This window comes from Natrix helvetica, assembly GCF_964273705.1.
Source record: "Natrix helvetica genome assembly, chromosome: 1".
Lineage (NCBI taxonomy): Eukaryota > Metazoa > Chordata > Lepidosauria > Squamata > Natricidae > Natrix > Natrix helvetica.
Window position 1 is genome coordinate 318,234,394 of NC_138548.1, and position 24,037 is coordinate 318,258,430.

Here is a 24,037-nt window from a genome sequence, read left to right on the forward strand (position 1 = left end):
CATGTTAAAGATAGGAAGCATACCAATGAATTTAAAACAGGGTTTTTTAATTACAGTTAGAATCTGTGGCTTGTGAAAGAAAGCATCACAATTCAATACTGTATGTTTCTGAAGAGGTGGAAGGACTGATGAAATGCCAAATTAGCTTTGTCCTCATTTTAATCTGCTACTTGGTATCAAATCAAGTATTTTTTTCATATTTGCTACCATTTTGAAAGGCAAAGTAATTTAAATCTCTTTAACCTCATGCTGTATCTGATTTTTTTTTAGGTGTGATTTATCATTTCAGTAACGGTTTGGCGGCAAATAGAAAAAGGCTTAGTTCATGATGAATCTTGATCCAGTCACTAGTTCACACACAATGGGTCAAAATATACATTATTGTACCTGGTTAGTTTGGCTTGCAAACCATGATTTAAGACAGCATGGAAAGCTATTTCCGTCGCTGGAACTTGGTTTAGTAGGTGAACTTTGATTAGCGCTGAAATAGCCATCCCTTAAATGGCTATTCTCTCTCAAGATCCAGCTGCGTATGTCATAAATGGGGGGGGGGGTCGTCAACGCGTGACGCCAGCTAGGATTTACTCTGTTCCTATTGTGCTGTTATTAATTCCCCGTCCCAGCCCTTAAAAAAAGGGATGGAAGGGGCGGGAGCGCCGAGGCGGGAAAGGCTGGCACGAAATTGACACGGGCGTCCCCGCGGCTTTGCAACACAACGTTCGATCTTCTCCCGCTGCGCCAATCAATTGCAAGCCAAGCCCGTCCGCCCGCCCGTTGCCTTGGTGCCCGCCAAAACTCATTTTTGCCTTATGCCCTAATGGTGGTGCGTTAAGGGAGGGGGGGAGGTCATTTTGCCTCGCAGCTGAGAGACAGAAAGCGCTAGCGAAGGGAACGAGGATTCTTTCCCCCTGCTTTCCCCCCCCCCCTCGACTCCAGAATTGTAGAGAACGGCGGGCTTTTCCTGTCTTCTGCACAGCCCTGTAAAACGGCGGGGTTTCTTTTTTGTTTGTTTGTTTCTCCCCCCCCCCCCCCCAGGGTCCGAAGACGCCGACGGTGAAGTTTCTGCTTTAGCCCGTCGCAAGGTCGGGCAAAATGGAGCAGTTTAGCTGGTTTTCACGAGATAACCGGAGTGATGTTTCAGGGACCAGTTACATATCGCAATCTTTTTACGACTCCATTTCTACATTTCTCGGGTTAGTAGAATGCAGCAAGGGGGTTCCCGATGTATAAAGCGCTCTCTTTGTAGAAAAATAGGCAACGGGGAGATTTTTCTATTTGTTTTCTCAGGGGTAAATCAGTAGGGTTGTGCGATGTGGTTGCAGAAATCGGAACGGTCGCTAGATGGCAGCAAAGAGTTAGAATGGCTAGGGAGATTCTCAACCATCCAAGACGTGATTGTCCCAAAGGGGCTTTTTCAAAAGGCAACTGGACTTGTATTTGTATTTATTAGTTTGTCAAACATGTACAAGACAGCAGGTATAAATATAAACATGGACATAAACGAAAGAAATGAATACAAATAAATGAGGACAGTAGGATAGGGACGGTAGGCACCCTGGTGTGCTTATGCACTCCCCTTTACAGACCTCCTAGGAATGGGGTGAGGTCTACGGTAGACAGTTTAAAGTTGAAGCTGTGAGGGTTTGAGGATGTAACAACAGAGTCAGGTTGAGCATTCCAGGCATTGACCACTCTGTTGCTGAAATCGTATTTTCTGCACTTAAAAACGTTTTGCTTCTCATCCAAGTTCTGAAGAAGTTTCTGGGATGAGAAGCGAAATGTTTTCAAGGAGAAAACCAAGAAAGTCCAGTTGCCTTTTGGAAAAGCCCCTTTGGGACAATGCTCTGCCTCTTGTTTCTTTAGCATTGAATGGTAGAATGAATAGATTTAAGAGTCAGGGAATTTCTTTAGGGAACCAATTTGGTCTAGTGGTTAAGGCACTAGGCTAGAAAGTTGAGGCAGTGAGTTCTAGTCCTGCCTTAACCATGACACCCAGCTGGGTGACTTTGGACCAGTCACTCTCAGCCAGCCTGGCCCACAAAGTGATGGTTGTGGGGAAAATAGGAGGGGGAAGGTGTGTTTTAGATACGTTTCGCCACCTTGAGTTATTTTTAGAAAATAATAAAGGTGGGATACAAATAAATAAAGCCATCTTTCTCTTATTTACTAGTATTTTTTTACACAGCAGTGTCCCCACCAGATGCCCTCCATATGTGGGAGATTGTAATTTTCAGATCCTGCCAATCATCAATTTCAATGCAAGAGCAGGAACTTTCAGAGAATTCTGTCCCAGCCCTGCCTGGAGAGACACTTTGGATTCTACTTGGGCAATTTTTAATGTAATTTTGTTGACACTCTTAAGCTTTGTCTTTCTCATCTGAAGTTTGGGAGAAATATGCAGAAAATCACTTTTGCATTGTGGCCTCACTTTCCCCTAAAAAATGAAAGCATATAGATAGGTTTTATCCCATTTCTATAATTTCTGGAAAAAATGCAATTCCGAAAATGTCTATTGAAATCTTAGGTTATGTTTTTTTTTATTTCTGTCCCCAAGAAAATAATATTTACAGAAATTAATATTGCCAGATGTACTGCTAGGTATTTTAGTTTTATTGTATTTTTTTTTAAGGGTGGATGGGTGGTACTAATGATTTTGACTCTACCCAAATTCTTTCTTTTCAGTGAAAGTGATAGTGAGTCCACCTTAATTGAAGAATCGCCTAAAGAATCAGCCTCAGATAGGATTTTAAGCCATTGCTTTAAAGCATATAAACTCAGAAATGAATATCCCTATTATTCCCTTAAATTGAGACCAAATAGATTTGGGCCGCCTAAATCAAGACGGCGTATTATTATTGCACCACCTATGGACAGTGTGCCTCCTAGTATTCACAAACCTCGGCCACCTGTCCCCAGTGAAGTGGAGAAAGTTCAGGAGTTCAGAGCACCTCCGGAGCCCCAGGTCAGCACCTCCACTGAGGAGAGTGACCTGCTAAGTATGGAAGCTTGGATTAAGGAGAGAAAACAACTGCGTATTATGTTGGAGAACTGCGTAAATCTGGAGGAATGGTTGATTGGAAAGAAGCCTCTCACTCAACAAGAAGAAAGCACCCTGAGGAAAATAAAAGAAGAAAGACAAGAAAAGGAGGCTAAAATTCAAGCTGAGTTGCTGGCATTCCAAAGTTGTAAGGTAAGCGTAGTAGGAAGTCAGCATGGTGTCATGGTGCAGAACCGATGACTTGACCATCCAGGTGTTTCCGAACTGCATTTGCAAGCTAGCCCATCCAGCAGGAAGAATGGCGTAAATTGTTCCTCAGCCACATCTGGAAGGCTCCACTTGTGGATTAGAGTTTGGGACTATAATGGGGGAGCGTCATTTAAAAGTCCTTGTTATCCATGATGTTCATGACTAGCCAGCTGTACAACCAGTCTCCTTTCTCAGTCCAGCCTATGTCTGAGAGCTGTATTGAGGACAAGGCAAGAAGAATATGGAGTGTGTCTCATATTTTTTAGAGGAAGGGCAGCATAAAAATATCTAATAGATAATTGCAATGTCCGAGGAACTCGGTCAAAATTATACCTCACGTTTCAGACAGGCTTCATACCAAGCCCACCAATAAATCTTCAGCACTATGCGCACTAAATTTTGTATTCAGGAACTTGGCTTACAGCAGTAGGTACAAAAGCATGGCTATATGAATTATTGGAGAGAAGAAAAAAGCCATGTATGCAGAGAATATCTGCCTATTGCAGAATCCAGAGATGAAACCCTGGGAATCTATGCCTTTTCCTCCTATTTTTTTTGAGTCAGAAGACTTTGGAACATTTCATTCCTAGCCTTGAATGAGAATATAATATATTTGTATAGGCTTGGTGTTCATATACAGGTAGTTCTTGAGTTAATGACTGTAAAGGAGCCCAAAATTTCTAAATCATGACAATCATAAGTCGAAGTGCCCACATGACCAACCTGATTTTGTGACTTTTTTTTTTTTTTGCAGTGGTTGTAAAATGAATGCCACAGTATTAAAACGAGTCTATTCATTTCTTTTGGCTTTTTTTTTTGCCTGAAACCAGCAAAAAAAAAAAAGTAAATTGTTGTTATGTGACTGAGAAACACTGCAACTGGCTGTTGCCAAGTCCCCAAAATGCAGTCATGAAACTGTGGGGAGAGGGGGTGCTGCATCAAAACTCTGGAACTTGGTAGTAAGTACCATTTGGGGGGGAGGGCATCATAATTTTAAACGATTGCTAAGTGAACGTCATTTTTTAAAAAAAGGCATGAATAGCCTTTAGGAGGTTTGTAAAGTACTCCGGGGGGGCGGAGCAAAACCAAGCAAAAAACCACCCGTTTTTCATAAAAACGGGCCCGTTTTTGGTCAAGAAAAGAGCATGCATAGCCTTTAGGAGGCTTATAGAGTGTTCCTGAGGGCTGGGGGGGGGGCAAAATTGAGCAAAAAACTGGGTCGTTTTTTGCTCATTTCTACCCTCCCCAGCCCCCAGGAGCACTGCAAGCCTCTTAAAGGCTTTGCATGGCCATTTTGGTGAAGGGGGCAGGGTTTCGGGAGGCCAAAAATGCTATATTCAGTGTATAAGACGCACACAGATTTTCAGCCTCTTTTTTGAGGGAAAAGGTGCATCTTATACTCCGAAAAATATGGTAACCAAGTCTTTGCATTTCTGCTTCATCAAAACAAAGTGGAGTATAATCCTTTTAAAATATTTGGATATCTCTTCCGCAGACCGTACCGAAGATTGAACCAGTGAAAATTACACCTCTTATTCGGGCTCCGTATCCGCCATCTATTATTACACTACAAAACCTTCTGCATAAGCAAAAACTCAAGCTTGTGGATCTCTTCAAAAAAGCTGACAGGAGCAAGACAATGAAATTCAAAAGAGTGGATTTCCTTAGAATTATCCAGGAGGTAGGTGGGAAAACCCTTATACTCCCTGAACTTTTCTTGGCAAGATTTTAGAGATGGTTTGCCACTGCTTCCTTCTAGGGTTGAGAGAAAGAGAGTGACTGGCCAAGCACGCCTAGCTTGATATCATTTATGCTTATCTAATTATGTGATCGTGGTGGGCACTGTGATGCAGTGGTTAAGGCACTACCGTAGGCTACAAATGGGAGACTGAACTCTACTCCACAGTCTCCCATTTCTAGCCTACGGTAGTGCCTTAACCACTGCATCACAGTGCCCACCACGATCACATAGTTAGATAAGCATAAATGTAGGGATTCTTTCTTGATGCCTTAAAAGGGAAAATTGCACATGGGGGTCAATAAGTGATTTTATTTGCTCATTCGCTTTACTGACAATATTTTTTTTTCTCCATAGATATGATAGTGAGAGGAAGGGTAAGAGAAGAGAAGAAGCATATTAAATAGCACCCATTGTGATTTATTAAAATGCGTTAAGCTAGTTGTGGGAAGCCTATGGGAAACATGCAACCCCCAAACCCCTTATTTTGCAGTCCCGAGCCTTTCCACATCATATTGCCAAAATACAACAGTAAAATAACTGATTTTCCAACTTCCGGCTGTTGTTTTAGGTCCTGGTGAGCAGGAAGGTTTCCTCCCCATAGAGGTAAGATATTTCTTTTCGTAGATTTTCACGGGTGTAGGTCTACGAAAACAAATATCTTATCTCTACAGGGAGGAAACCTTCCTGCTCACCAGGACCTAAAACACCAGCCTGATGATGGCGAGTGAGACCTCGCTGAAACGTTGGCAAGACAATCTCAATCTTACACGGGAAAAGACCCGAATGATTGGTTGTGTGGTTGTATCATGATTGGTAGATTAGTGCTGGCTGTGTGTCCGTTGTTTCGTGTTGTAACTGCCTGGGTGGTGGGTGGGGCTCGTTTGTTGACTGGAGCTGGTTTCCAGATGTCTAGTAGACGGGAGGTATCATCACGTTTATTCATGTTGTAGGGATGTTTCTCTATTTCGATAGCTTCCATAATTCTCTTGTTGAAGTGTTCAATTTTGGAGATTAACCTGGTTCTTTCAAAATTAATTTCATGTCCTGTAGCTTTAAGGTGCTGGAAAAGGGAAGAAGTTTTTTCTTTTTTTCTTACTGAGTTCTTGTGTTCTGCGATGCATGCATTTATTCTCCTGTTCATTTGTCCTATGTATGTTGCAGGGTATCTGATGATACCTCCCGCCTAGTAGACATCTGGAAACCAGTCCTAGTCAACAAACGAGCCCCACCCACCACCCAGGCAGTTACAACACGAAACAACAACGGACACACAGCCAGCACCAATCTACCAGTCATGATACAACAACACGACCAATCATTCCACTTACTGAAACAAAGCCAGCACTCCACCCCCCACCCCCCCAAGATTTATAGAAAGACAGCAGCTCCGACCATGCTTTAAGCCAAAAACCCAGCCTGAAGATGGCGAGTGAGACCTCGCCGAAACGTTGCCAAGACAATCTCAATCTTACATGGGAAAAGACCCGAATCGGCTTTCATGCCTAAGGCAACAGAAGAACTCACAATGTCCTGTTTTCTAGGCCAGCACTTTATCCACTACACCAAAATTCATGGTTTATAAATACAGTAATTGATTTCATATATATGGAAAACCTAAAATGTCCTAAAAAGTTTGTTTAGACTAGTGTTAGAGACATATAGAGTCATTTTCTATGATTAGAGTATTTCATTTAATTATTAATCTTGTAAAGTTTGTTCCTGAGTTGGCTCCCCGCAGAATGTTAGATTAAGAGCAAGAATAAATACATGAGGACAGTAAAGTCTGTTGAAAAAATTTAAGTTGAAATCTTAATACTTGGGACCATAATCGTTAACCAGACTTTTGATATAACATTTTAGGTTCTTGTCATCTAGGGTTGACTTACATTATATTTAAGCAAATATTTACATACTCTAATTCTTTAGAAGCAGGTTATATGAAAGTAGTTTCCATTCGCATATCCGTATCTGAATGAGAGTATCTGTGTGAAAATATAGCACAGAAGTCCTAGTAAAAAGAAAGAATTCCAACTGCTTCGTAGCGTTTTTTAGTGAAGGGAATCACATGAGCATCACCAGTGTGCAATTTGCTGGTGTTCAAAGTGTGCACTGCTTGTATTGCAATCATTGGACTGCATTATTTCTCATGAAGGACCACATATTCTGTTTCCATGCACATATTTCACATTAAATCAAGGCTTCTGTATATAGTAATAATTGAAAGTGGAAAGTTTGTTTGTATCTTGCTATACTGAGAAGATAACCAATGTAAGAAATTGTTCTGTTTGAAATAGCTGTTTCCCCTTGGATTTTTATACCATGTCAAGTCCCAGTCCTCAATGCAATTTTTATTCTCTATTTGTTTCTAGACCAAGGTGCCTATCAGTAAAAGTGACTTAGAAGAAATCATTGTCTTTCTCACCATTTCAAAGAAAGGACATACTATAACTGGTGCTGACTTAGCTGAATGTCAAAGATTATGGCTGGACAATTTAAAGGACAACTGGAAACAGCCAAAGCAAGGTAACAAGGAACCAAATCAAAACCGCTGATTGAATATTATATTTTTCGGAGTATAAGACGCATCATAGTATAAGACACACCTTATTTAGGGGGGAGGAAAACAGGAAAAAAAGTTTCTGCCTCTGCCTATGAGCATTCATCGGTATTAATCTGGCTAGTGTCCTTGCAGCAAACAGCCTGGTCAGCTTCAGCACGTTATTGCAGCCTGATTCAGCAGGAGCAGCTGAATGACAAGTGGAATACCCCCCCAATCAGCTGTTCCAGGCTGCGGAGATTGCCACAGACTGTTGCCCCTCTGTGCCTCGCATTTTCGGGTGGTTCCAGGTGGCGGGCATCCTCACTTCCACTTGGATTTTGATAACAAGCTTTTTATGCATTTAAAACAAACACTATCATCATATGCGTATTTAACTGGAGTGGGTATGGTTTTCATGGGGGCAGAAGAGGGACTTGGCACCGAAGTCTTCCCGAGACACCCCATCTCCCTACCTATAACCGTAGGCATCCAACCGTAGGCCTATAACTGTAGGCTTTCTCGCAGCAAGGCCCATAGAGACTCAACACTTCAGTCCTTTTGGACGCTGCCATCTCATAAACGGGCTTCCCAGAAAGCCTCCTGCACTTTTGCTGCTTCAGTCCGAGCCTGATTCCCGAAGCGGCCCTGAGAAGCGCGGGACTCGGGAAGTGGGCACTGCACAGGAGACATGGCAGTTGCCGTGATCTCCGCCACCTGGAACGCCTTCGTTTCAGATCCGCCTTTCACACGCCGGTTGAAAATCCACCACCCTCTTCCTTAGATATTCATACAGCAGTATAGCTTTATCATGACAGCTGTTCGAGCGGACGGTGAACTGCCTCCGCTTCTGATCGTGCTCCACCTGGATGGGGAAGCTGCTGCCAGTGGGCTCCAGCAGGTTGCGAGGAGCCGCCTGCGTCATGGAAGAACCCCCCCCACCCTGTGCCTTTCCTGCCCTCTCCCCCACTGCCGGCTGCTTCTCCTGGGTCGTCTGGAGAAGAGGCAGGTGAAGCAGGCACTGCACAGGAGGCATAAGGCAAGGTGGCTCGCTGCTCGGCCTCCCGCTTCTCCAGACAACCCAGGCGGAGAGCAGTCGGCTTCTGCTCCTGGCCCGGGAAATGGATCTGGCCAGGAGGAACGCACACCCTGTTTTTGTATTTGGAGTATGAGACGTGCCAAGATTTTCACCCTCTTTTGCGGGTGGGGGGAAAGGTACGTCTTATGCTCTGAAAAATACAGTAGTTTTCAGTTCCTGATAACTTTGATCTTGTAGTTCTAAGTTACCGAGTTAGTTGCTGATGGCAAATATCGAAGGTGTTTTTTTAAGTTACTGTATTTGGAATTTCTAGGCTATAATTCCAAAATATTTGAAGGCTAGCAAGTTGGGGAATATATAAATAACTTAAGAAAAATTGACGTTCCAGTTAGTGACATAATACTGTATGGGTATTGGCTATACTAGGTTGGCTTGTAGTTTAGCAATTTAATATATGAAAGGAAATAAACAACAGCCATATAAATCCATACAGTATGTATTAGTTATTTTGGTCATGTTAATAGGGGTTTAAAACGTTGCAGATTAGTAATTATTGTGAATGCTAACTGTTGAAAATCAAAATAAGACAGGACATTTTTCTAATTTCTGAGAAAGTATTTCCTGAACTAAGAAGAAGCCAGCATGATAAAACAGCTCAATAATTGCTGGAGGGAGGGAATAGATGAGAAAGAAATATTGATGCCTTCATAATGTATTTTCTGTTTCTTTCCTTTGTTTTAATAACAATGTTAAAGAGCCATTGCCTATGGCAAAACCTGCATCCATCTCTTCAAAAGGAGATATATTTTCTCATGCCAAGTCCAGTATAGCTTCTCAGGTAGCTTGTCAACCTAAGTCAAACCATTTGAAAGTTCCTCCCATCAACACTGACCCAGATCGCAGGCACTTAACCTATGGTGAAATGGAAATAGTTGGGAAGAGATACAAGGAAACCAGACGGCGGCTAAAGGTATTGTGTTTTTGTGGCCTGACTCTACGCTCAAATCATTTGCTTTGGATCATGCGAATGGACTACTAGCTGGTTTCACAAAGTAAGGATGGATTATAGGCAGAAGTCCATTTCATGTTATAGTAATTTGGATAAATCACTAAAGGTTTCAACAAATAGCAATAGTACTTAGATTTACCGTATTTTTCGCAGCTTAAGACGCACCATTTTCCCTCAAAAAAGAGGCTGAGAATCTGAGCGTCTTATACACTGAATACAGCATTTTTGGCTTCCCGAAACACCACCCCCTTTGCAAAAATGGCTGTGCATAGACTTTAGGAGACTTCCAGAGAGCTCCTGGGGGCTGGGGAGGGCAGAAATGAGCGAAAAATGGTCCGTTTTTGGCTCTTTTTTTGACAAAATGGCTCGTTTTCGGGAGGTCTTCACAGTGCAAAAACTTTTTTTTTAAATTTGCCTCTTCAAAATCTTGGTGTGTCTTATACTCCGAAAAATACGGAGTATATCACTTCATAGTGCTTTACAGCATCAGCATATTCCCCACCCAAACAATCTGGGTCCTCATTTTTCCAACCTTGGAAGGATGGAAGGCTGAGTCAACTTTGAGCCAGCCATGATCGAACTAGCTGTGGGCAGAGTTAGCCTACAATGTTCCACCATGGTGCCACCAGGGCTCTTTGAAATGTAGGGGAAAGAAACAGCAACAGGGAAGAGTGAAAAAGCCCAATGAGACATCATCCCTGAAGATGTCTGCCAAAGTAGTTCCCTATTAGCATTCACTTAAATGTAGGCAACAGAAGTCACTCTATCACTCTGGAAGAACCCAGTGTGTATAATTGCTGACCAATCCTACCATCTTTCTATTAAGGGAGCAGCACCTTCCCTGGATCTTGAACAGCAGTTTTCCTATTTTCAATCGGGTTAGATGATGTAATGAGTTTCCCCATTGCTGAGTTAAAGCTGGTTGAGTTGGTTAAAAACTATACACTTATGAACTTGCTCTCCCTGTTGCCCGTCTCTACGCTCTCTATTGCCACTTTTCCTTGATGCTAACAGGCAGGAGTGGGTTCCGGCAGCCACTACTGCCAGTTTGCTCGTGGGCGCGCGGCGCGCACTTTGCCGCATGCACAGTACAATAAAAATTTAGCAGTGCCGTAGGTTCGGGGGCGTGGCAGGCCTGGGTCGCTGCCGGTTCCAGCAACCCAGGCCGCCAAACCACTACCGGTTCAGCTGAACCAGTAGGAACCTGCCACTGCTAATAGGCAACCTGACTTACCTCCCAAATAATGGGTGATATTTATTTATTACTTATTTATCATTATTACAAATAACTCAAGGCGGCAAACATATCTAACACAACTTCCTCCCCCCCCCCCCGGGATAATGGTAGGAACACAGCTTTAACACTCGACACCTGTTCAGTATAAAATGCAGAAATGGCAGGTGCAAATGGGAAGACCCCATGGAGTACCGATTTCCCCTGAAGTAAAATATTTGTTTGTGATAGTGGGTATTGTCACTGCGTTAATTGGTTTGCTAGCCGAACTGAACTGAATAATTACTGATGAGTTACTGCGCAGGTCATAAGCTTTATCAGCAATGATTTATTGCGCATGCTTAACATGTTTATTATATACATCGCACATTCCAGAGACTTCTTTCCTTTTGATCTTTGTTCGTCTGCCAGGAAGCTGGGAGACAAACTGCTTCTGCCAAAATGTAACAATTAGATAGATTTGTTTTATTTCCTTATTTCTTATTTTTGTATTAAAAGTTTGTTTTTAATTAGAATATGTTTCCGGGATTTTATTTTATTTTTCGCTTATTGAAGATATGCCTGTTTGGAAAAGCCGCAGTCTAAGCTTTATTTAGTTCAGGGTAAAATCTTCCCCTGACAGGTATGTCCTCTAAAGCACGGGTGTCAGACTCTATCGCACCAAGGGCTGGATCGTGATGGAGCAGGGGTGGGCGTGGCCTCTGGGGCTCTAGTTTGACAGGCCTGCTCTAAAGTATCCCTTAGCAGTAAGGCAGAGATTTTATAAACTGGAATGTGGCTTTGACATTAAGAATTGGTTGCTTAGAGCAGTTGCTGCAAAGTCGCTATTATTTCTATGTAGCGAGTGTCCCCAGTTCACATCTTACGAAAACATTTTTTCAATCCATTTTCAGTAAAGGTCTGCCTAGAGAGCTGAGTTTTTTCCTTGCAGTAGGATAAAAAAAATGTCTCTGTCCTTTTAATTCATTCCTCACTTTGTTACAACTTTAGCAGTATAGTAAAATTTATTGCATAACACTATTGTTTTATAGGGACACTGTGGCTCAGTGGCTAAAATGCTGAGCTTGTCGATCAGAAAGGTCGGCGGTTCAAATCACTAGCGCCACGTAACAGAGTGAGCTCCCATTACTTGTCCCAGCTTCTGCCAACCTAGCAGTTCGAAAGCATGTAAAAATGCAAGTAGAAAAATAGGGACCACCTTGGTGGGAAGGTAACAGCATTCCGTGCGCCTTTGGTGTTTAGTCATGCCAGCCACATGACCACGGAGACATCTTTGGACAACGTTGGCTCTTAGGCTTTGAAACAGAGATGAGCACTGCCCCCTAGAGGCGGGAACGACTAGCACATATGTGCGAGGGGAACCTTTACCTTTATTGTTTTACAACAGACACTGTCTTATTTTTACAGAGGAAGACGAATCCATTAGACTTCGCGGAACAGTGCAGACTAGTGAGGTCTGGCGACCCAATTATTGATAGTCACTGCTTGCCAAGCTGCCTAGAGGGTGAAATGAAAGAATTGGTGGACCAGCATCGACTGGCATGCCACTATGTCTATGTTCAGTGTGTCAAGCTTTGCGAAAAATATGGAATTCCAATTTCAGAAAGAGCGCTAAAAAGAGGTATGAAAAGAGCCACAGAATTGGAGAGAGTGCCTTATATCAAGCAGCCCAATCCAAATCCTGTAATTCAACTTCGTGTTCCAGCTTTATAGATTCAAGAGGGAAACCACTAGCAGACAAAAATGTAATGTGGAAGGATATTTTGTATTTCTAAATTTGGAGAAATAGGTTTAGTAGTGTTGCGATAGCGCTTAGAAATCAGGTCCCATGAAGTTTCATGCCGTTTCTAAACAAGTGTGCTAAAGATTGTTTTGAGTAGCTCAGTGCAGCACTGTGAAATAATACAATACAAATACAATAGCAGAGTTGGAAGGGACCTTGGAGGTCTTCTAGTCCAACCCCCTGCCTAGGCAGGAAACCCTATACCGTTTCAGACAAATGGCTATCCAACATCATGTTAAAGACTTCCAGTGTTGGGGCATTCACAATCTCTGGAGGCAAGCTGTTCCATTGATTAATTGTTCTCACTGTCAGGAAATTTCTCCTCAGTTCTAAGTTGCTTCTTTCCTTGATTAGTTTCTACCCATTGCTTCCTCTTCTACCCTTAGGTGCCTTGGAAAATAGTTTGACTCCCTCTTCTTTATTCAGATGCACATTCTACAGCTTATCCCATATGAGCTGATATTGTGCCCCTGTGGGCTAGGAGCCATTAAAATGACAGCTTATGTCTTCTTACATTGTATCCTCTATGAAGATTCATAGACATGAATTATCGGCACCTGATAAAATACTGGGGAATTCTGATCTCGTTTACAAATAGGTGTTACTATTGGATCAGTATGATACAGTCACCTTGAATGAACATAGTAAAATTCTGCTACACTTTCTGTAAAATTAGGCAGACCGTCAATGATCTCACTGCTACTATAATATAGTATTATATCTTGTTCTGTTTTATTTTAATGTTTTAATTTTTAATTCTCTGTGACTCTCATAAAAGATCGAGGTCCACAACTACTAGTCTGTGTAGTTTGTTACATATGTTCTTAAAAAACAACAACATTGTGTACCGTAGGTCTGCTGTACCCAGGAGACAGGCTCCTGAGACTTGGAAAAGACATCCGGAAGTTGAGGCAGCCAGGAGGATTTATTGAGAATTCTGTTTACCTGGGGGAATCTGAAGGAGAAAGCTCTTCCAAGGTCGAGGAAAGGTTTGTTTAATTTATCATGCACACACGCAGATGAATTAACCAGCCTACATGTTCACACAAATTCTTGGTCTAGCATAGTGATGGCAAACCTTGTCGGCATCAAACTGGAATGTGCATGTGCATGCATGCGCACACCGGAGCACTGGAAGCCCAAAGACCAGCTGGCCAGTGCACATGCGCACACCGGCCAAATGGTCATCAGGTTTCCGGAGCATGCTTGTGTGCTGGCCAGCTGGTCTTTGCATGCGCCAGAAACCCGAAGATCAGCTGGCCAGTGCACATGCGCACACCGGCCAACTGGTCATCGGGTTTCCGGAGCATGCTTGTGTGCTGGCCAGCTGGTCTTTGCATGCGTCAGAAACCCGAAGACCAGCTGGCCAGTGCACATGCGCACACCGGCCAACTGGTCATCGGGTTTCCGGAGCATGCTTGTGTGCTGGCCAGCTGGTCTTTGCATGCGCCAGAAACCCGAAGACCAGCTGGCCAGTGCACATGCGCACACCGGCCAACTGGTCATCGGGTTTCCGGAGCATGCTTGTGTGCTGGCCAGCTGGTCTTTGCATGCGTCAGAAACCCGAAGACCAGCTGGCCAGTGCACATGCGCACACCGGCCAACTGGTCATCGGGTTTCCGGAGCATGCTTGTGTGCTGGCCAGCTGGTCTTTGCATGCGCCAGAAACCCGAAGACCAGCTGGCCAGTGCACATGCGCACACCGGCCAACTGGTCATCGGGTTTCCGGAGCATGCTTGTGTGCTGGCCAGCTGGTCTTTGCATGCGCCAGAAACCCGAAGACCAGCTGGCCAGTGCACATGCGCACACCGGCCAACTGGTCATCGGGTTTCCGGAGCATGCTTGTGTGCTGGCCAGCTGGTCTTTGCATGCGCCAGAAACCCGAAGACCAGCTGGTCTTCGGGTTTCCCGCGTGCACACTGGCCGGTTTTTGTGGATTAATCAATAACTAATTTTTGGATAATCTAAAACTAAGGTATCACAAGTATATTTGGTATACATGTTGCCACTGAGAACTTTCTACACTGCCATAAATTAGCAGGGTTTGATGGGGTTTGCTTTTACTTAGGCGCAAACTATGATAGTAAACCCCAGCAGCATTTTTTCCTCTTCATGTTAGTGCTTTTTTATTTTAAAACCTCCGAATCCTCATTTATTTAAGTTTCATGCGAACCTAACATAGAGCAAATGTCTCTGAAGATAAGTACAGAGAAACTGAGGTGTTATGTGGCTCCTCCAAAGCTTTAACGGGCTTTCCAGAAGCTTTGGATATGATCCTCAGAAAGCAGAATTTGTCATAAAATTATAACTTCAATAGGACAGAAGAACACACGCTTTTTAAAAACCAAATGCAGCCCTCGGCCCAAATAAAAAAAGATATGCGCTCTCATTGGCAGAGAGAACAAGTTCCTAGTTTTAACTACAGTACAACTCCCAGTAATTTCCCCCATTTTGACAGTGGTAAAAGATGTTGGGGATTATAATCCAACAATACCTTGAGGACGTCAGCTACCTCACCTGTGTAAAACAATTGCTGCTCTTTTCTGACACTGCAATTAATAAAAACTGAGCAGAAGGGATGCTAGTTTATGTAACCATCACTTATCTGCTGAACTGTAGACAATTCATAGCAAACATATTAATGCCACAAAAAATCCACTATAAAAATGGACCATAAATCAACACCACTATGAAATAACACTAAGGACCTCCAATCTCACATTGGCATTATCTGTCACCATAGGCCAGCGATGGCGAACCTTTTTTGGCTCGCGTGCCACAAGTGGGAGCACAGGGGGGGTCGTGTGCGGGCGTGCCGCACCCATAATGCAACGTGCGCCCCCCCCCAGTGCGCATGTGCGCACAACGCGCGACACCCCCCCCCCCCCATTTTTACATGGTTTTTCCGCCCTCCCCAGGCTCCAGAGGCTTTATAGGAGCCTGGGGAGGGCGAAAAGAGCCTCCCCCGCCCCCCCCCCCAGAGGCCCTCCGGAGGCTTCAGGGACCGTCCGGAGGCTGAAGCCTTCGGAATGCTTAAAACCACCCTCCGAGCAAACCGGAAGTGACTTCCGGGTTGCTCAGAGGGTCGTTTTAAGTGCTCCAAAGGCGTCAGGGAAGCCTCTGGATGGTCCCTGAAGCCTTCGGAACGCTTAAAACAACCCTCCGAGCAACCCTGAAGTCACTTCTGGTTTGCTCGGAGGGTCGTTTTAAGCACTCCGAAGGCGTCAGGGAAGCCTCCGGACAGTCCCTGAAGCCTCCGGGGGGGCGGGGGAGGCTCTTTTCGCCCTCCCCAGGCTCCTATAAAGCCTCTGGAGCCTGGGGAGGGTGAAAAATGGCTTTTAAAAAGGTGAACTCAGTTGGCCAGCGCGCAGATGCGTGCTGGCCAGCTGACAGGGCAACGCCTCGCGTGCCCTGACAAATGGCTCCGCGTGCCACTTGTGGCACACGTGCCATATGTTCGCCATCACTGCCATAGGCCCTCTGAAACAATGGATCATTGTTTCAGAACGCCAATCTGATGTCAGTTGGGAAGCACTTCCCCCAAATTGGCACAGCCTTAAAAAAACAACCCAGCTTCTGCAACTCTTGGTCCTCCCCATGTGGCAATTGTAAGGATTTTAAGTAATTTCTCCCAGGATGCTTGAATTGGGTATGTATAATTCCATGTAGACAAAGCAGTCCTGCTAATTACATCAATGCCAATTCCCAAATTGCCAACACATTAGTGCTTAATTGGTTGCTCCCTCAACTTCCATTAATCAACCTTTGATCCAGCTAGGTTTACGTTCTCTCAGTGTTCCAGCTATGACATGAGGAAAACTTTATAGATGAAGGTAGATAATCAAATAAACCACAAGGTTCAGAGGCAGAGTTCTTCCGAAAACAATATTTGTTGTTGTTAGTTGAGAAGTCATATCCAACCCATCGTGACCCCATGGATGTTGCTCCAGGCCTTCCTGTCCTCTACCATCCCCTGGAGTCCATTTAAGCTCAGGCCGACTGCTTCAGTGACTCCATCCAGCCACCTCATTCTCTGTCGTCCCCTCCTTCTTTTGCCCTCAGTCATTCCCAGCATTAATTCCCAAAAAACAATATAGTGGGAACAAATCAGGTCTAGCTGCCACATGTTATGCCTTGTATGTATGTTTCGCTAGAGACATCTGGCTGGCCTCTATAGAAACATAACCTGTGGCTAGATCTGCTTAAGAGAACATGCAGAACGTTCACCTTTACAGGTGACTCCTTGCATCTGGTGACAATTTTTCATAACACGGAATATTCTGTGCAGTTTTTTTTTAAAGGGCTATATATGTATATCTTTTTGCTTTTTCTTACCTGATCTACTTTAGTATAAACAATAGAGACACATGAATGAAGTGATCCCCATCCCCAGTTTTCATGAACACACTATAATGCCTTCTTCCCCATTAGTATCTAAAAATTTGGAAATGTCAATGGAGAGTCTCAGTCATCCATGGTTGTGGTTGTCCCAAAGATGCTTTTTCAAGAGGCAACTGGATTTTCTTGTTTTTCTTTGAAGACGTTTCACTTCTATGCCAAGAAGCCTTCTTCAGCTCCTTGGATTTTTCAATGAGAAGCGAAACATCTTCAAAGAAAAACAAGAAAGTCTAGTTGTCTCTTGAAAAAGCACCTTTGGGATAAAAAAAATTATGAATTATACTCTAATATATCTAAAACATATCGGCTTGGGGAGGACCGGTCTGATCCTAATCCCTCAATTTCTGTTCACCTTTTCTGTTTACTTCTTCTAGAAAACCAAAACCAATTAAGAAACTGGTCAAAAGGCCGTCTGTGGCCTACCGCTGGAAGTCATTTAGGGAATTTAAGAAACTGATGTGGTATGTATTCAGTAGAATGGAGTTTATTATCTAAAAAGCTCTTGGAATGATGGAGCTTCAGTATCCACAAGCACTTTCATTTCTCTTCCATACAGGTAGGCCACGATTTATGACTGTTTGCTTAATGTCCACTTGAAATTACAAGAAATCTCCCCTACAAATGTCTACAACCCATTTTTGGAGTTACAGTGGCTACATACACACCCTCTGGTCACACAATCACATTTTGGGCACTCGGCAATTGATTCACCATTATGGCTGGATCAGGGGTGGGCTTCAAAAATTTTAGCAAGGGGTTCTCTGCCCGGTTGCTGGGTGGGCGTAGCCATGTCGTAGCCATGGTCTAGTCGGCCTCCTGCACCACAGCGGGCAGGGGGGGGTGTTTTTGCCCTCCCCAGGCTCCGGAGGCCCTCATTTTTTGACCTCCCCGAGCCTCCGCACACACCCTGCACTCACCTGCATCCAAAACGGGCTGTGTGGGGACTCCTGGGAGGGGTGGGCGGGGCCAGCCAGGAGTGGGATTTGGGGGTTCTCCAAATTTCACAGAATCTTAGCTAGAGATTCTCCCGAACCCCTGTGAATCCCCAGCAGCCCCACCCCTGGGCTGGATGCAGCATCCCAGAGTCACACAAATATAATTCACAACATACTTTTTTTGCCAGTTTCCAATGCTCCAGTTTCCAACAAAAAACACCTTTTGGAAAAAAATGGGTTTGCTTAACAACCACTGTGTTCACTTAACAACTGTGGTAAAAATGGTTGTAACTTCAAATCTGGTCACATGATGCCTAGATTTACAACTGCAACAATTTACAACCATAATTCAAGGCTCAATTACAGTTGTAAATCAAAGACTACCTGTATTCGATTTGACTTAAGCCATTCTGCAAAACTGATTTATTTATTTATTTTTGTTCTTGTTTGTAGAAATTGCTAATTTTTTCCTGGACACGTGGCTCGCCTTCCACATAACATTGATTTTTGTTGCAAAACAATATTATTCTTTATAATCCTGCATACTATTGGTAAAAGTATTTTGCTATGGGAATAATAGATGCAAACATCTTACAGACTATTTCTTTGCCGTGAGATCAGCAAAATTTCTGCAATAGGATTGAACTGAATATTTTTTTCAGCGGGCAAAACACGGAGTCATGAATGTACTCTGGTATTAGCCAATTATCCTAAAAAAATTTATGCTAACAGTGTTGGGTAATTTGCTAAGAGACTTGCAATGTTGGCAAGCTTTTACGAATATTATACTGGGAATTTCATAAACTTCCAATAGAATTACTTGAAATCTATGTTGAATTAATAATCTCAAGTTGAGGGATGCATGGTATGAGTCCAAAAACAATAAAATGCAATTTATTTGTAGATTAGGCAAAGTCATCATAGTAAAGGTATAACTGATTCTTTGGGGTGTAGCTATTTAGATTACTACCCTGTTTCCCTGAAAATAAGACCTCCTCGGATAATAAATCCAATCGGGCTTTTGAGCGCATGCGCTAAAATAAGCCCTCCCCTGAAAATATTGCAGCACAGCAGCAGCCATGAGATGACCGCGCTCGTCACCTCCTGCACCTCTAAAATAATAAGACCTCCCCGAAAATAAGGCCAAGTGCTTATTTCAGGAGTCAAAAGAAAATAAGACCCTGTCTTATTTTCGGGGAAACACGTTATGTACTAGCAATCTGGGAATGCGTGTGAATGTAAGATCTCTCTTCCTAGCTTTACTTTACGAAGGAAATTTGGATTATTTCAGCATTGGGCTGTCCAGCCATATGTGATCATGGGTGTAACAGTAAAAGAAGGAAAACGGTATAAAGCTAAAGGAAGTCTTATTTTGATGCTGTCCTACCTTGACAGCTGGCCATACAAAGGTGCCTTCCTTCATCTCTTCTCTTACAGATGGAGAGAAAATTAGGGGTAGTTTTTTTCTGGGGGATAGCAAATAATTGACCGTAATGGTAGCTTAGCAGAGACTTTATGTTGAGAGCAGAAGCTATGATTCTAGCCCAGTGTTCTTTGACCTCAGCAATTTTCATGCTGAATTTCAACTATCGAATTCCCCAGGCAGCTTAGAATTGAAGTCCACATATCTTAAAGTTGCTGAGCGCAGGGCTAGCCTGTTATTTTCATTCACCAATATACACTCCACAGTATGGCATTTCTTTTTTTCCTTCTTTTTTTTTGCCATCCAGCTGTCCAATTTTTTTTTATAATACTGATTGATTCTAAATTGAAATTCTTTATGCTTTGCAGTAAACACTCCAAAAGAATACAACCTCCGTCGGAGATTTGGAATGAGAAATTTTTTGATGAGAATTTGCCTGAGGGTCCAGAAGGGTTTGCAAAAAAATACATGGAAAGGTATGACGTTACATTTTTTTTGTTGAACTCGGCATTAAAGATCTACATCTGTCTAGAAGTTGGCATAGGGATTATTATAAATTCTTGATTCTACTTGATCACCTGATAATTTGCTTTCTTCCTGTTCTTCATTCGTAACTTTTTAAAATCCCCCCCCCCCCACCAGTGGTGAAATCTAAAAAAATTTCCTACTGATTCTGTGGGTATGGCTTGGTGGTGGGGGGAGTCATGTGACTGCGTGGACATAGCTATGTAGTCATGTGACTGGGGGGGGCAAAAGACAGAAACTCACTTTAACAATGTCCTGCTGGAGCAGGGGATTGGACTAGATGATCTCTAGGTCCCTTCCAGCCCTGGATTGCTGTGGTCTTTCAAGGTATCCTCTGAAGTTGTGTCTAGCGCCAGGTTTGTGGTCCTTCCTCCCTTCCCCCCACCCTCTCTCTCTTACTTTCTTTCTGAGAGCAACCAACCCTGCCCCCTCTCCCCATTTTTGTCCTAGCAGGCCTCAGGAAGGCCTCCTGGGAACAAAAACAGACCCCAAATGCTAAAAAAAAAAGTTCCTACTATCATGCAGCACAGCCGATCTTCGGAACTTTTTTTTACTCTGTTAAACATTTTTTGTGACCGGTTTGGGCGAATCAGCCCAAACCAGTAGGATTTCACCTCTGCCCCCCACCCCCCACCCCCATTTACAAGCATGAGTACTTCAGCATTGTGTTTAGTTTTTTAATATCACATAAACCATAGTGGGCAATGCGAAAAGTCAAGTATATAATGACTGCTTGCACACCCTGGAATCATTTGATAGTTGCAGTGGGAATCCTAGACCTGTTTCCTCCCTCCCTGTGTTGTGGCATTTGGGGTGGATTTTAAGGGGCAGAATACCTGACTTAGTGTCACGGGCACTTACAGTGCCATTTCAAAACAATGAACATCCAAAAATGCCAATTTCCCCTCCCTGTTAAGGTAAGTTGTTTTGCCCTTAAACCACCCCAGATACACAGAAAAGGTCCCATTCAATTTTTCTAATTTTTTGAAAATCAGACCTCCCCAGATAATAAGCTTAATCGGGCTTTTGAGCGCATGCGCTAAAATAAGCCCTCCCTCCAAAATAAGTCCTCCCAAAAATATTGCAACACAGCAGCAGCCATGATGTGACCACGCTCTTGCACCTCAAAAATAGTAAGACCTCCCCGAAAATAAGGTCAAGCGCTTATTTTGGGGGTCAAAAGAAAATCAGTCTCTCTGTCTTATTTTCGGGGAAACACAGTACTGTCCATTGATAAATTTATCTTCTTTGTCTAATATCTTCATAAGGTCACAAGCTTGATTAGTTTCAGTTCATCTTTAACACTGTATCTATAAATCAGCTCCAAAGAAGTCAGATTCAACTGACAATCATTTCTGAGCTGTAGAGCTTGAAATGGAGAAAGAGGTAGATGATTTTTTTTCCAATGTATTTTAATGTCATTCATACAGTAATTAAATCTGATGTTTTTAACCTACCTTTTCTCAACATAAATGCCTTTATGTTGAGAATTTTCAGCAATGGTCACGCCAGCAGGAGAATTCTGGAAAATGATGTTTATACCTCTAGATAATGCCCAGGTTTGGGGAAATTTATTTAAATCCAATTATTAAGAATCATACATATAAAAAATAATTGTAAAACATTCAAATGCAGCACCCAAATAGAAATATGATAGTAAAAGCAAATGTAAATCTGTTTATTTGACGTTGAGTCCCTGTCCCAATCTACCCATACATGCAAAGAACTGCCTATTGTTACAGTTCATAAAAGGAAAATATTTTTCTTTGTTTTATTAGTTTATATTTTTAAATTAAAATGTAGCTGACTTTAAAATATACCTATTTTTTTTAAAGTCAGTTTCAAGTCTGCTTTAGCAATCAGATTTCTCAGGACACATAATAAATGCAGATGCAAGTGACTTCCAGCAGGAGGCAGTGTTGCAGATCAGCTGGGCCCAAGCCTTTTCGTTTGCACCTAGGATTTAAGTTACAGTACTTTATTTTTATTTTGACTTAGGATTCATTCTCATTAAGGTGACAACAATAAAATGCCAGTTCCCCTTTATTTTTTTTATTTGTGCATGTACAGGAATTTCATATTAATTGCATTGGCACAGCATATTAAACCTAAATTAAACCTAAACCTAAAAATTGCTTGCACTGCATAGTGGCATTCTGCCAAATTTGGAATCAAAGGAGCCACAGCTTATGTTCAAACCCTAAATATTTCTTTCTTTTTTTGGCAAAATGACAAATCTTCATTTTATTAAATCTCCACCTCGTTATTTCTGTATATTGTTTCATGATCATGTTATTTGCTTGCAGAGAACTGAGGAGAATGTATCACTTCCTGAATCCATTGACCAACCCTAATAATTTCTGGCCGGGGCATCTTCTTGATAAGCTGCACATGTATCTACCTGAATCAAGACAGGATAGAAGTGAAGTTCTGTTCAGTCGTGCGTCTCACACGCCCCCGGTCAATCCTGGTATTAACGTTCCACGCCGCAACTGGCCAGTCAACGACAAGGGATACATGACCTTAGGGGATCCAGAATCTCGCAAACATAACTATTACATTTGATGGCATTTTTGAAGAACCTGACCAAGAAATCTGCTCAAATGGACTTATAGAGGGTCATAATCCCATGACAAAATTATGGCCTGATGAAAGGGGTTTTCAATCAATCAATTTGTATGTACTTTAAGCATGTTGCGTGAATGACCATGCTACAGATTTTCAATGAAAGGTTTGAAAACCTGGGTTTTTTGGAAACCAGCTTTCCCTCCTTTGCTTCTATTCCCTCCTTAGAAACAGAGAGAGGTACACAAAACAGGAGATGCAGTATACACATTTTTCAATGGGTGGGAAATTGGTAGCATTTTCTAAAATGGGAGTACGGTTCCCATTAGCTTTGACAGTCAAACAGACTCTTCTAGTTTGGTTGCACATTATCCATTGTTATTGCAGGAGATGTATAAACACTGTTATAATAATGGTACTGCTAAGAAGGTTGAAGGAGAATTCTACAGTAGATTAACAGAGTTGGAAGGGACCTTGGAGGTCTTCTAGTCCAACCCCCTGGTTAGGCAGGAAACACTACACCGCTTCAGACAAATGGTTATCCAACATCTTGAATACCTCTAGTGTTGGAGTATTTACAACTTCTGGAGGCAAGTTGTTCCATTAATTGTTCTAACTGTCAGGAAATTTCTCCTTAGTTCTAAGCTGCTTCTCTCTTTGATTAGTTTCCACCCATTGCTTCTTGTTCTACCTTCAGGTGCCTTGGAGAATAGTTTGACTCCCTCTTCTTTGTGGCAACCCCTGAGATATTGGAACACTGCTATCATGTCTCCCCTAGTCCTTCTTTCTTTTAAACTAGACATATCCAGTTCCAGCAAGTGTTCTTTATATGTTTTATTTATCCTCCAGTCCCCTAATCATCTTTGTTGCTCTTCTCTGCACTCTTTCTAGAATCTCAACATCATTTTTTACATCGTGGCGACCAAAACTGAATGCAGTATTCCAAGTGTGGCCTTACCAAGGCATTATAAAGTGGTATTAACACTTCACGTGATCTTGATTCTATCCCTCTGTTGATGCAGTATAGAACTGTGTTGGTTTTTTTGGCAGCACACTGCTGGCTCATATTTCAGTGGTTGTCCACTAGGGCTCCGAGATCCCTCTCACATGCAAGGGTTGTGTGGAAGAAGACATATTTGGTTGGCCCCATTCTTGCTGGACCTCAATAAGCCTGGTTTGACTTTTGCAGCCAAACTACGAAATATTTAATGTAATAGAAGGGCTTTTCAGCCACACTTTCCCTCTAGCTTTTTTTCTTGGAGGATAGGTGGGCAAAGTGAAGATTTTGGTTTTCTTGCAATCAAATTAACCCTATGCAATATTAGGGTCACTTACATTAACTGGTGTGAACAAGCCCTGGCCGTGTCTTCTGCCACAATTCTTTCCCCTCTTCCAGATGAAAAAAGGCACAACTGTTGGTGCCACTACCTGACCAGCTCCCTACAATACACTGCACGGGTGGGGATTTGAAAGCATAATAAACCAGTTCTCAAAACCAGCCTGATTTGTAAATGGTCCCTTTCTGTTTCATAGTTAGTTACTGAATAAGTATTCACAAACAAAATCTTTTTTTTACTCTCCCTCCCTTGAATAAAGCTTAGC

The 24,037-nt window shown here is 42.7% G+C and overlaps 1 protein-coding gene across 3 annotated transcripts; it reads left to right on the forward strand.

Annotated features, from left to right (window-relative positions):
* Positions 1–625: 625 nt before the first annotated feature.
* Positions 626–24,037, forward strand: EFCAB12 (EF-hand calcium binding domain 12). Of its 3 annotated transcripts, none has more exons than XM_081934257.1 (11): positions 626–823; positions 1,036–1,193; positions 2,683–3,190; positions 4,743–4,928; positions 7,358–7,511; positions 9,319–9,533; positions 12,214–12,427; positions 13,443–13,578; positions 17,362–17,448; positions 19,714–19,821; positions 22,177–24,037. In XM_081934257.1, exons 2-11 carry the CDS (start codon positions 1,093–1,095, stop codon positions 22,433–22,435), a joined length of 1,968 nt encoding a protein of 655 aa, XP_081790383.1. In that variant the 5' UTR covers positions 626–823; positions 1,036–1,092; the 3' UTR covers positions 22,436–24,037. The 3 variants fall into 3 exon arrangements, with proteins under 3 accessions (XP_081790383.1, XP_081790385.1, XP_081790384.1); XM_081934259.1 differs by having other exon boundaries at positions 630–782; XM_081934258.1 differs by lacking the exon at positions 626–823 and having other exon boundaries at positions 852–1,193.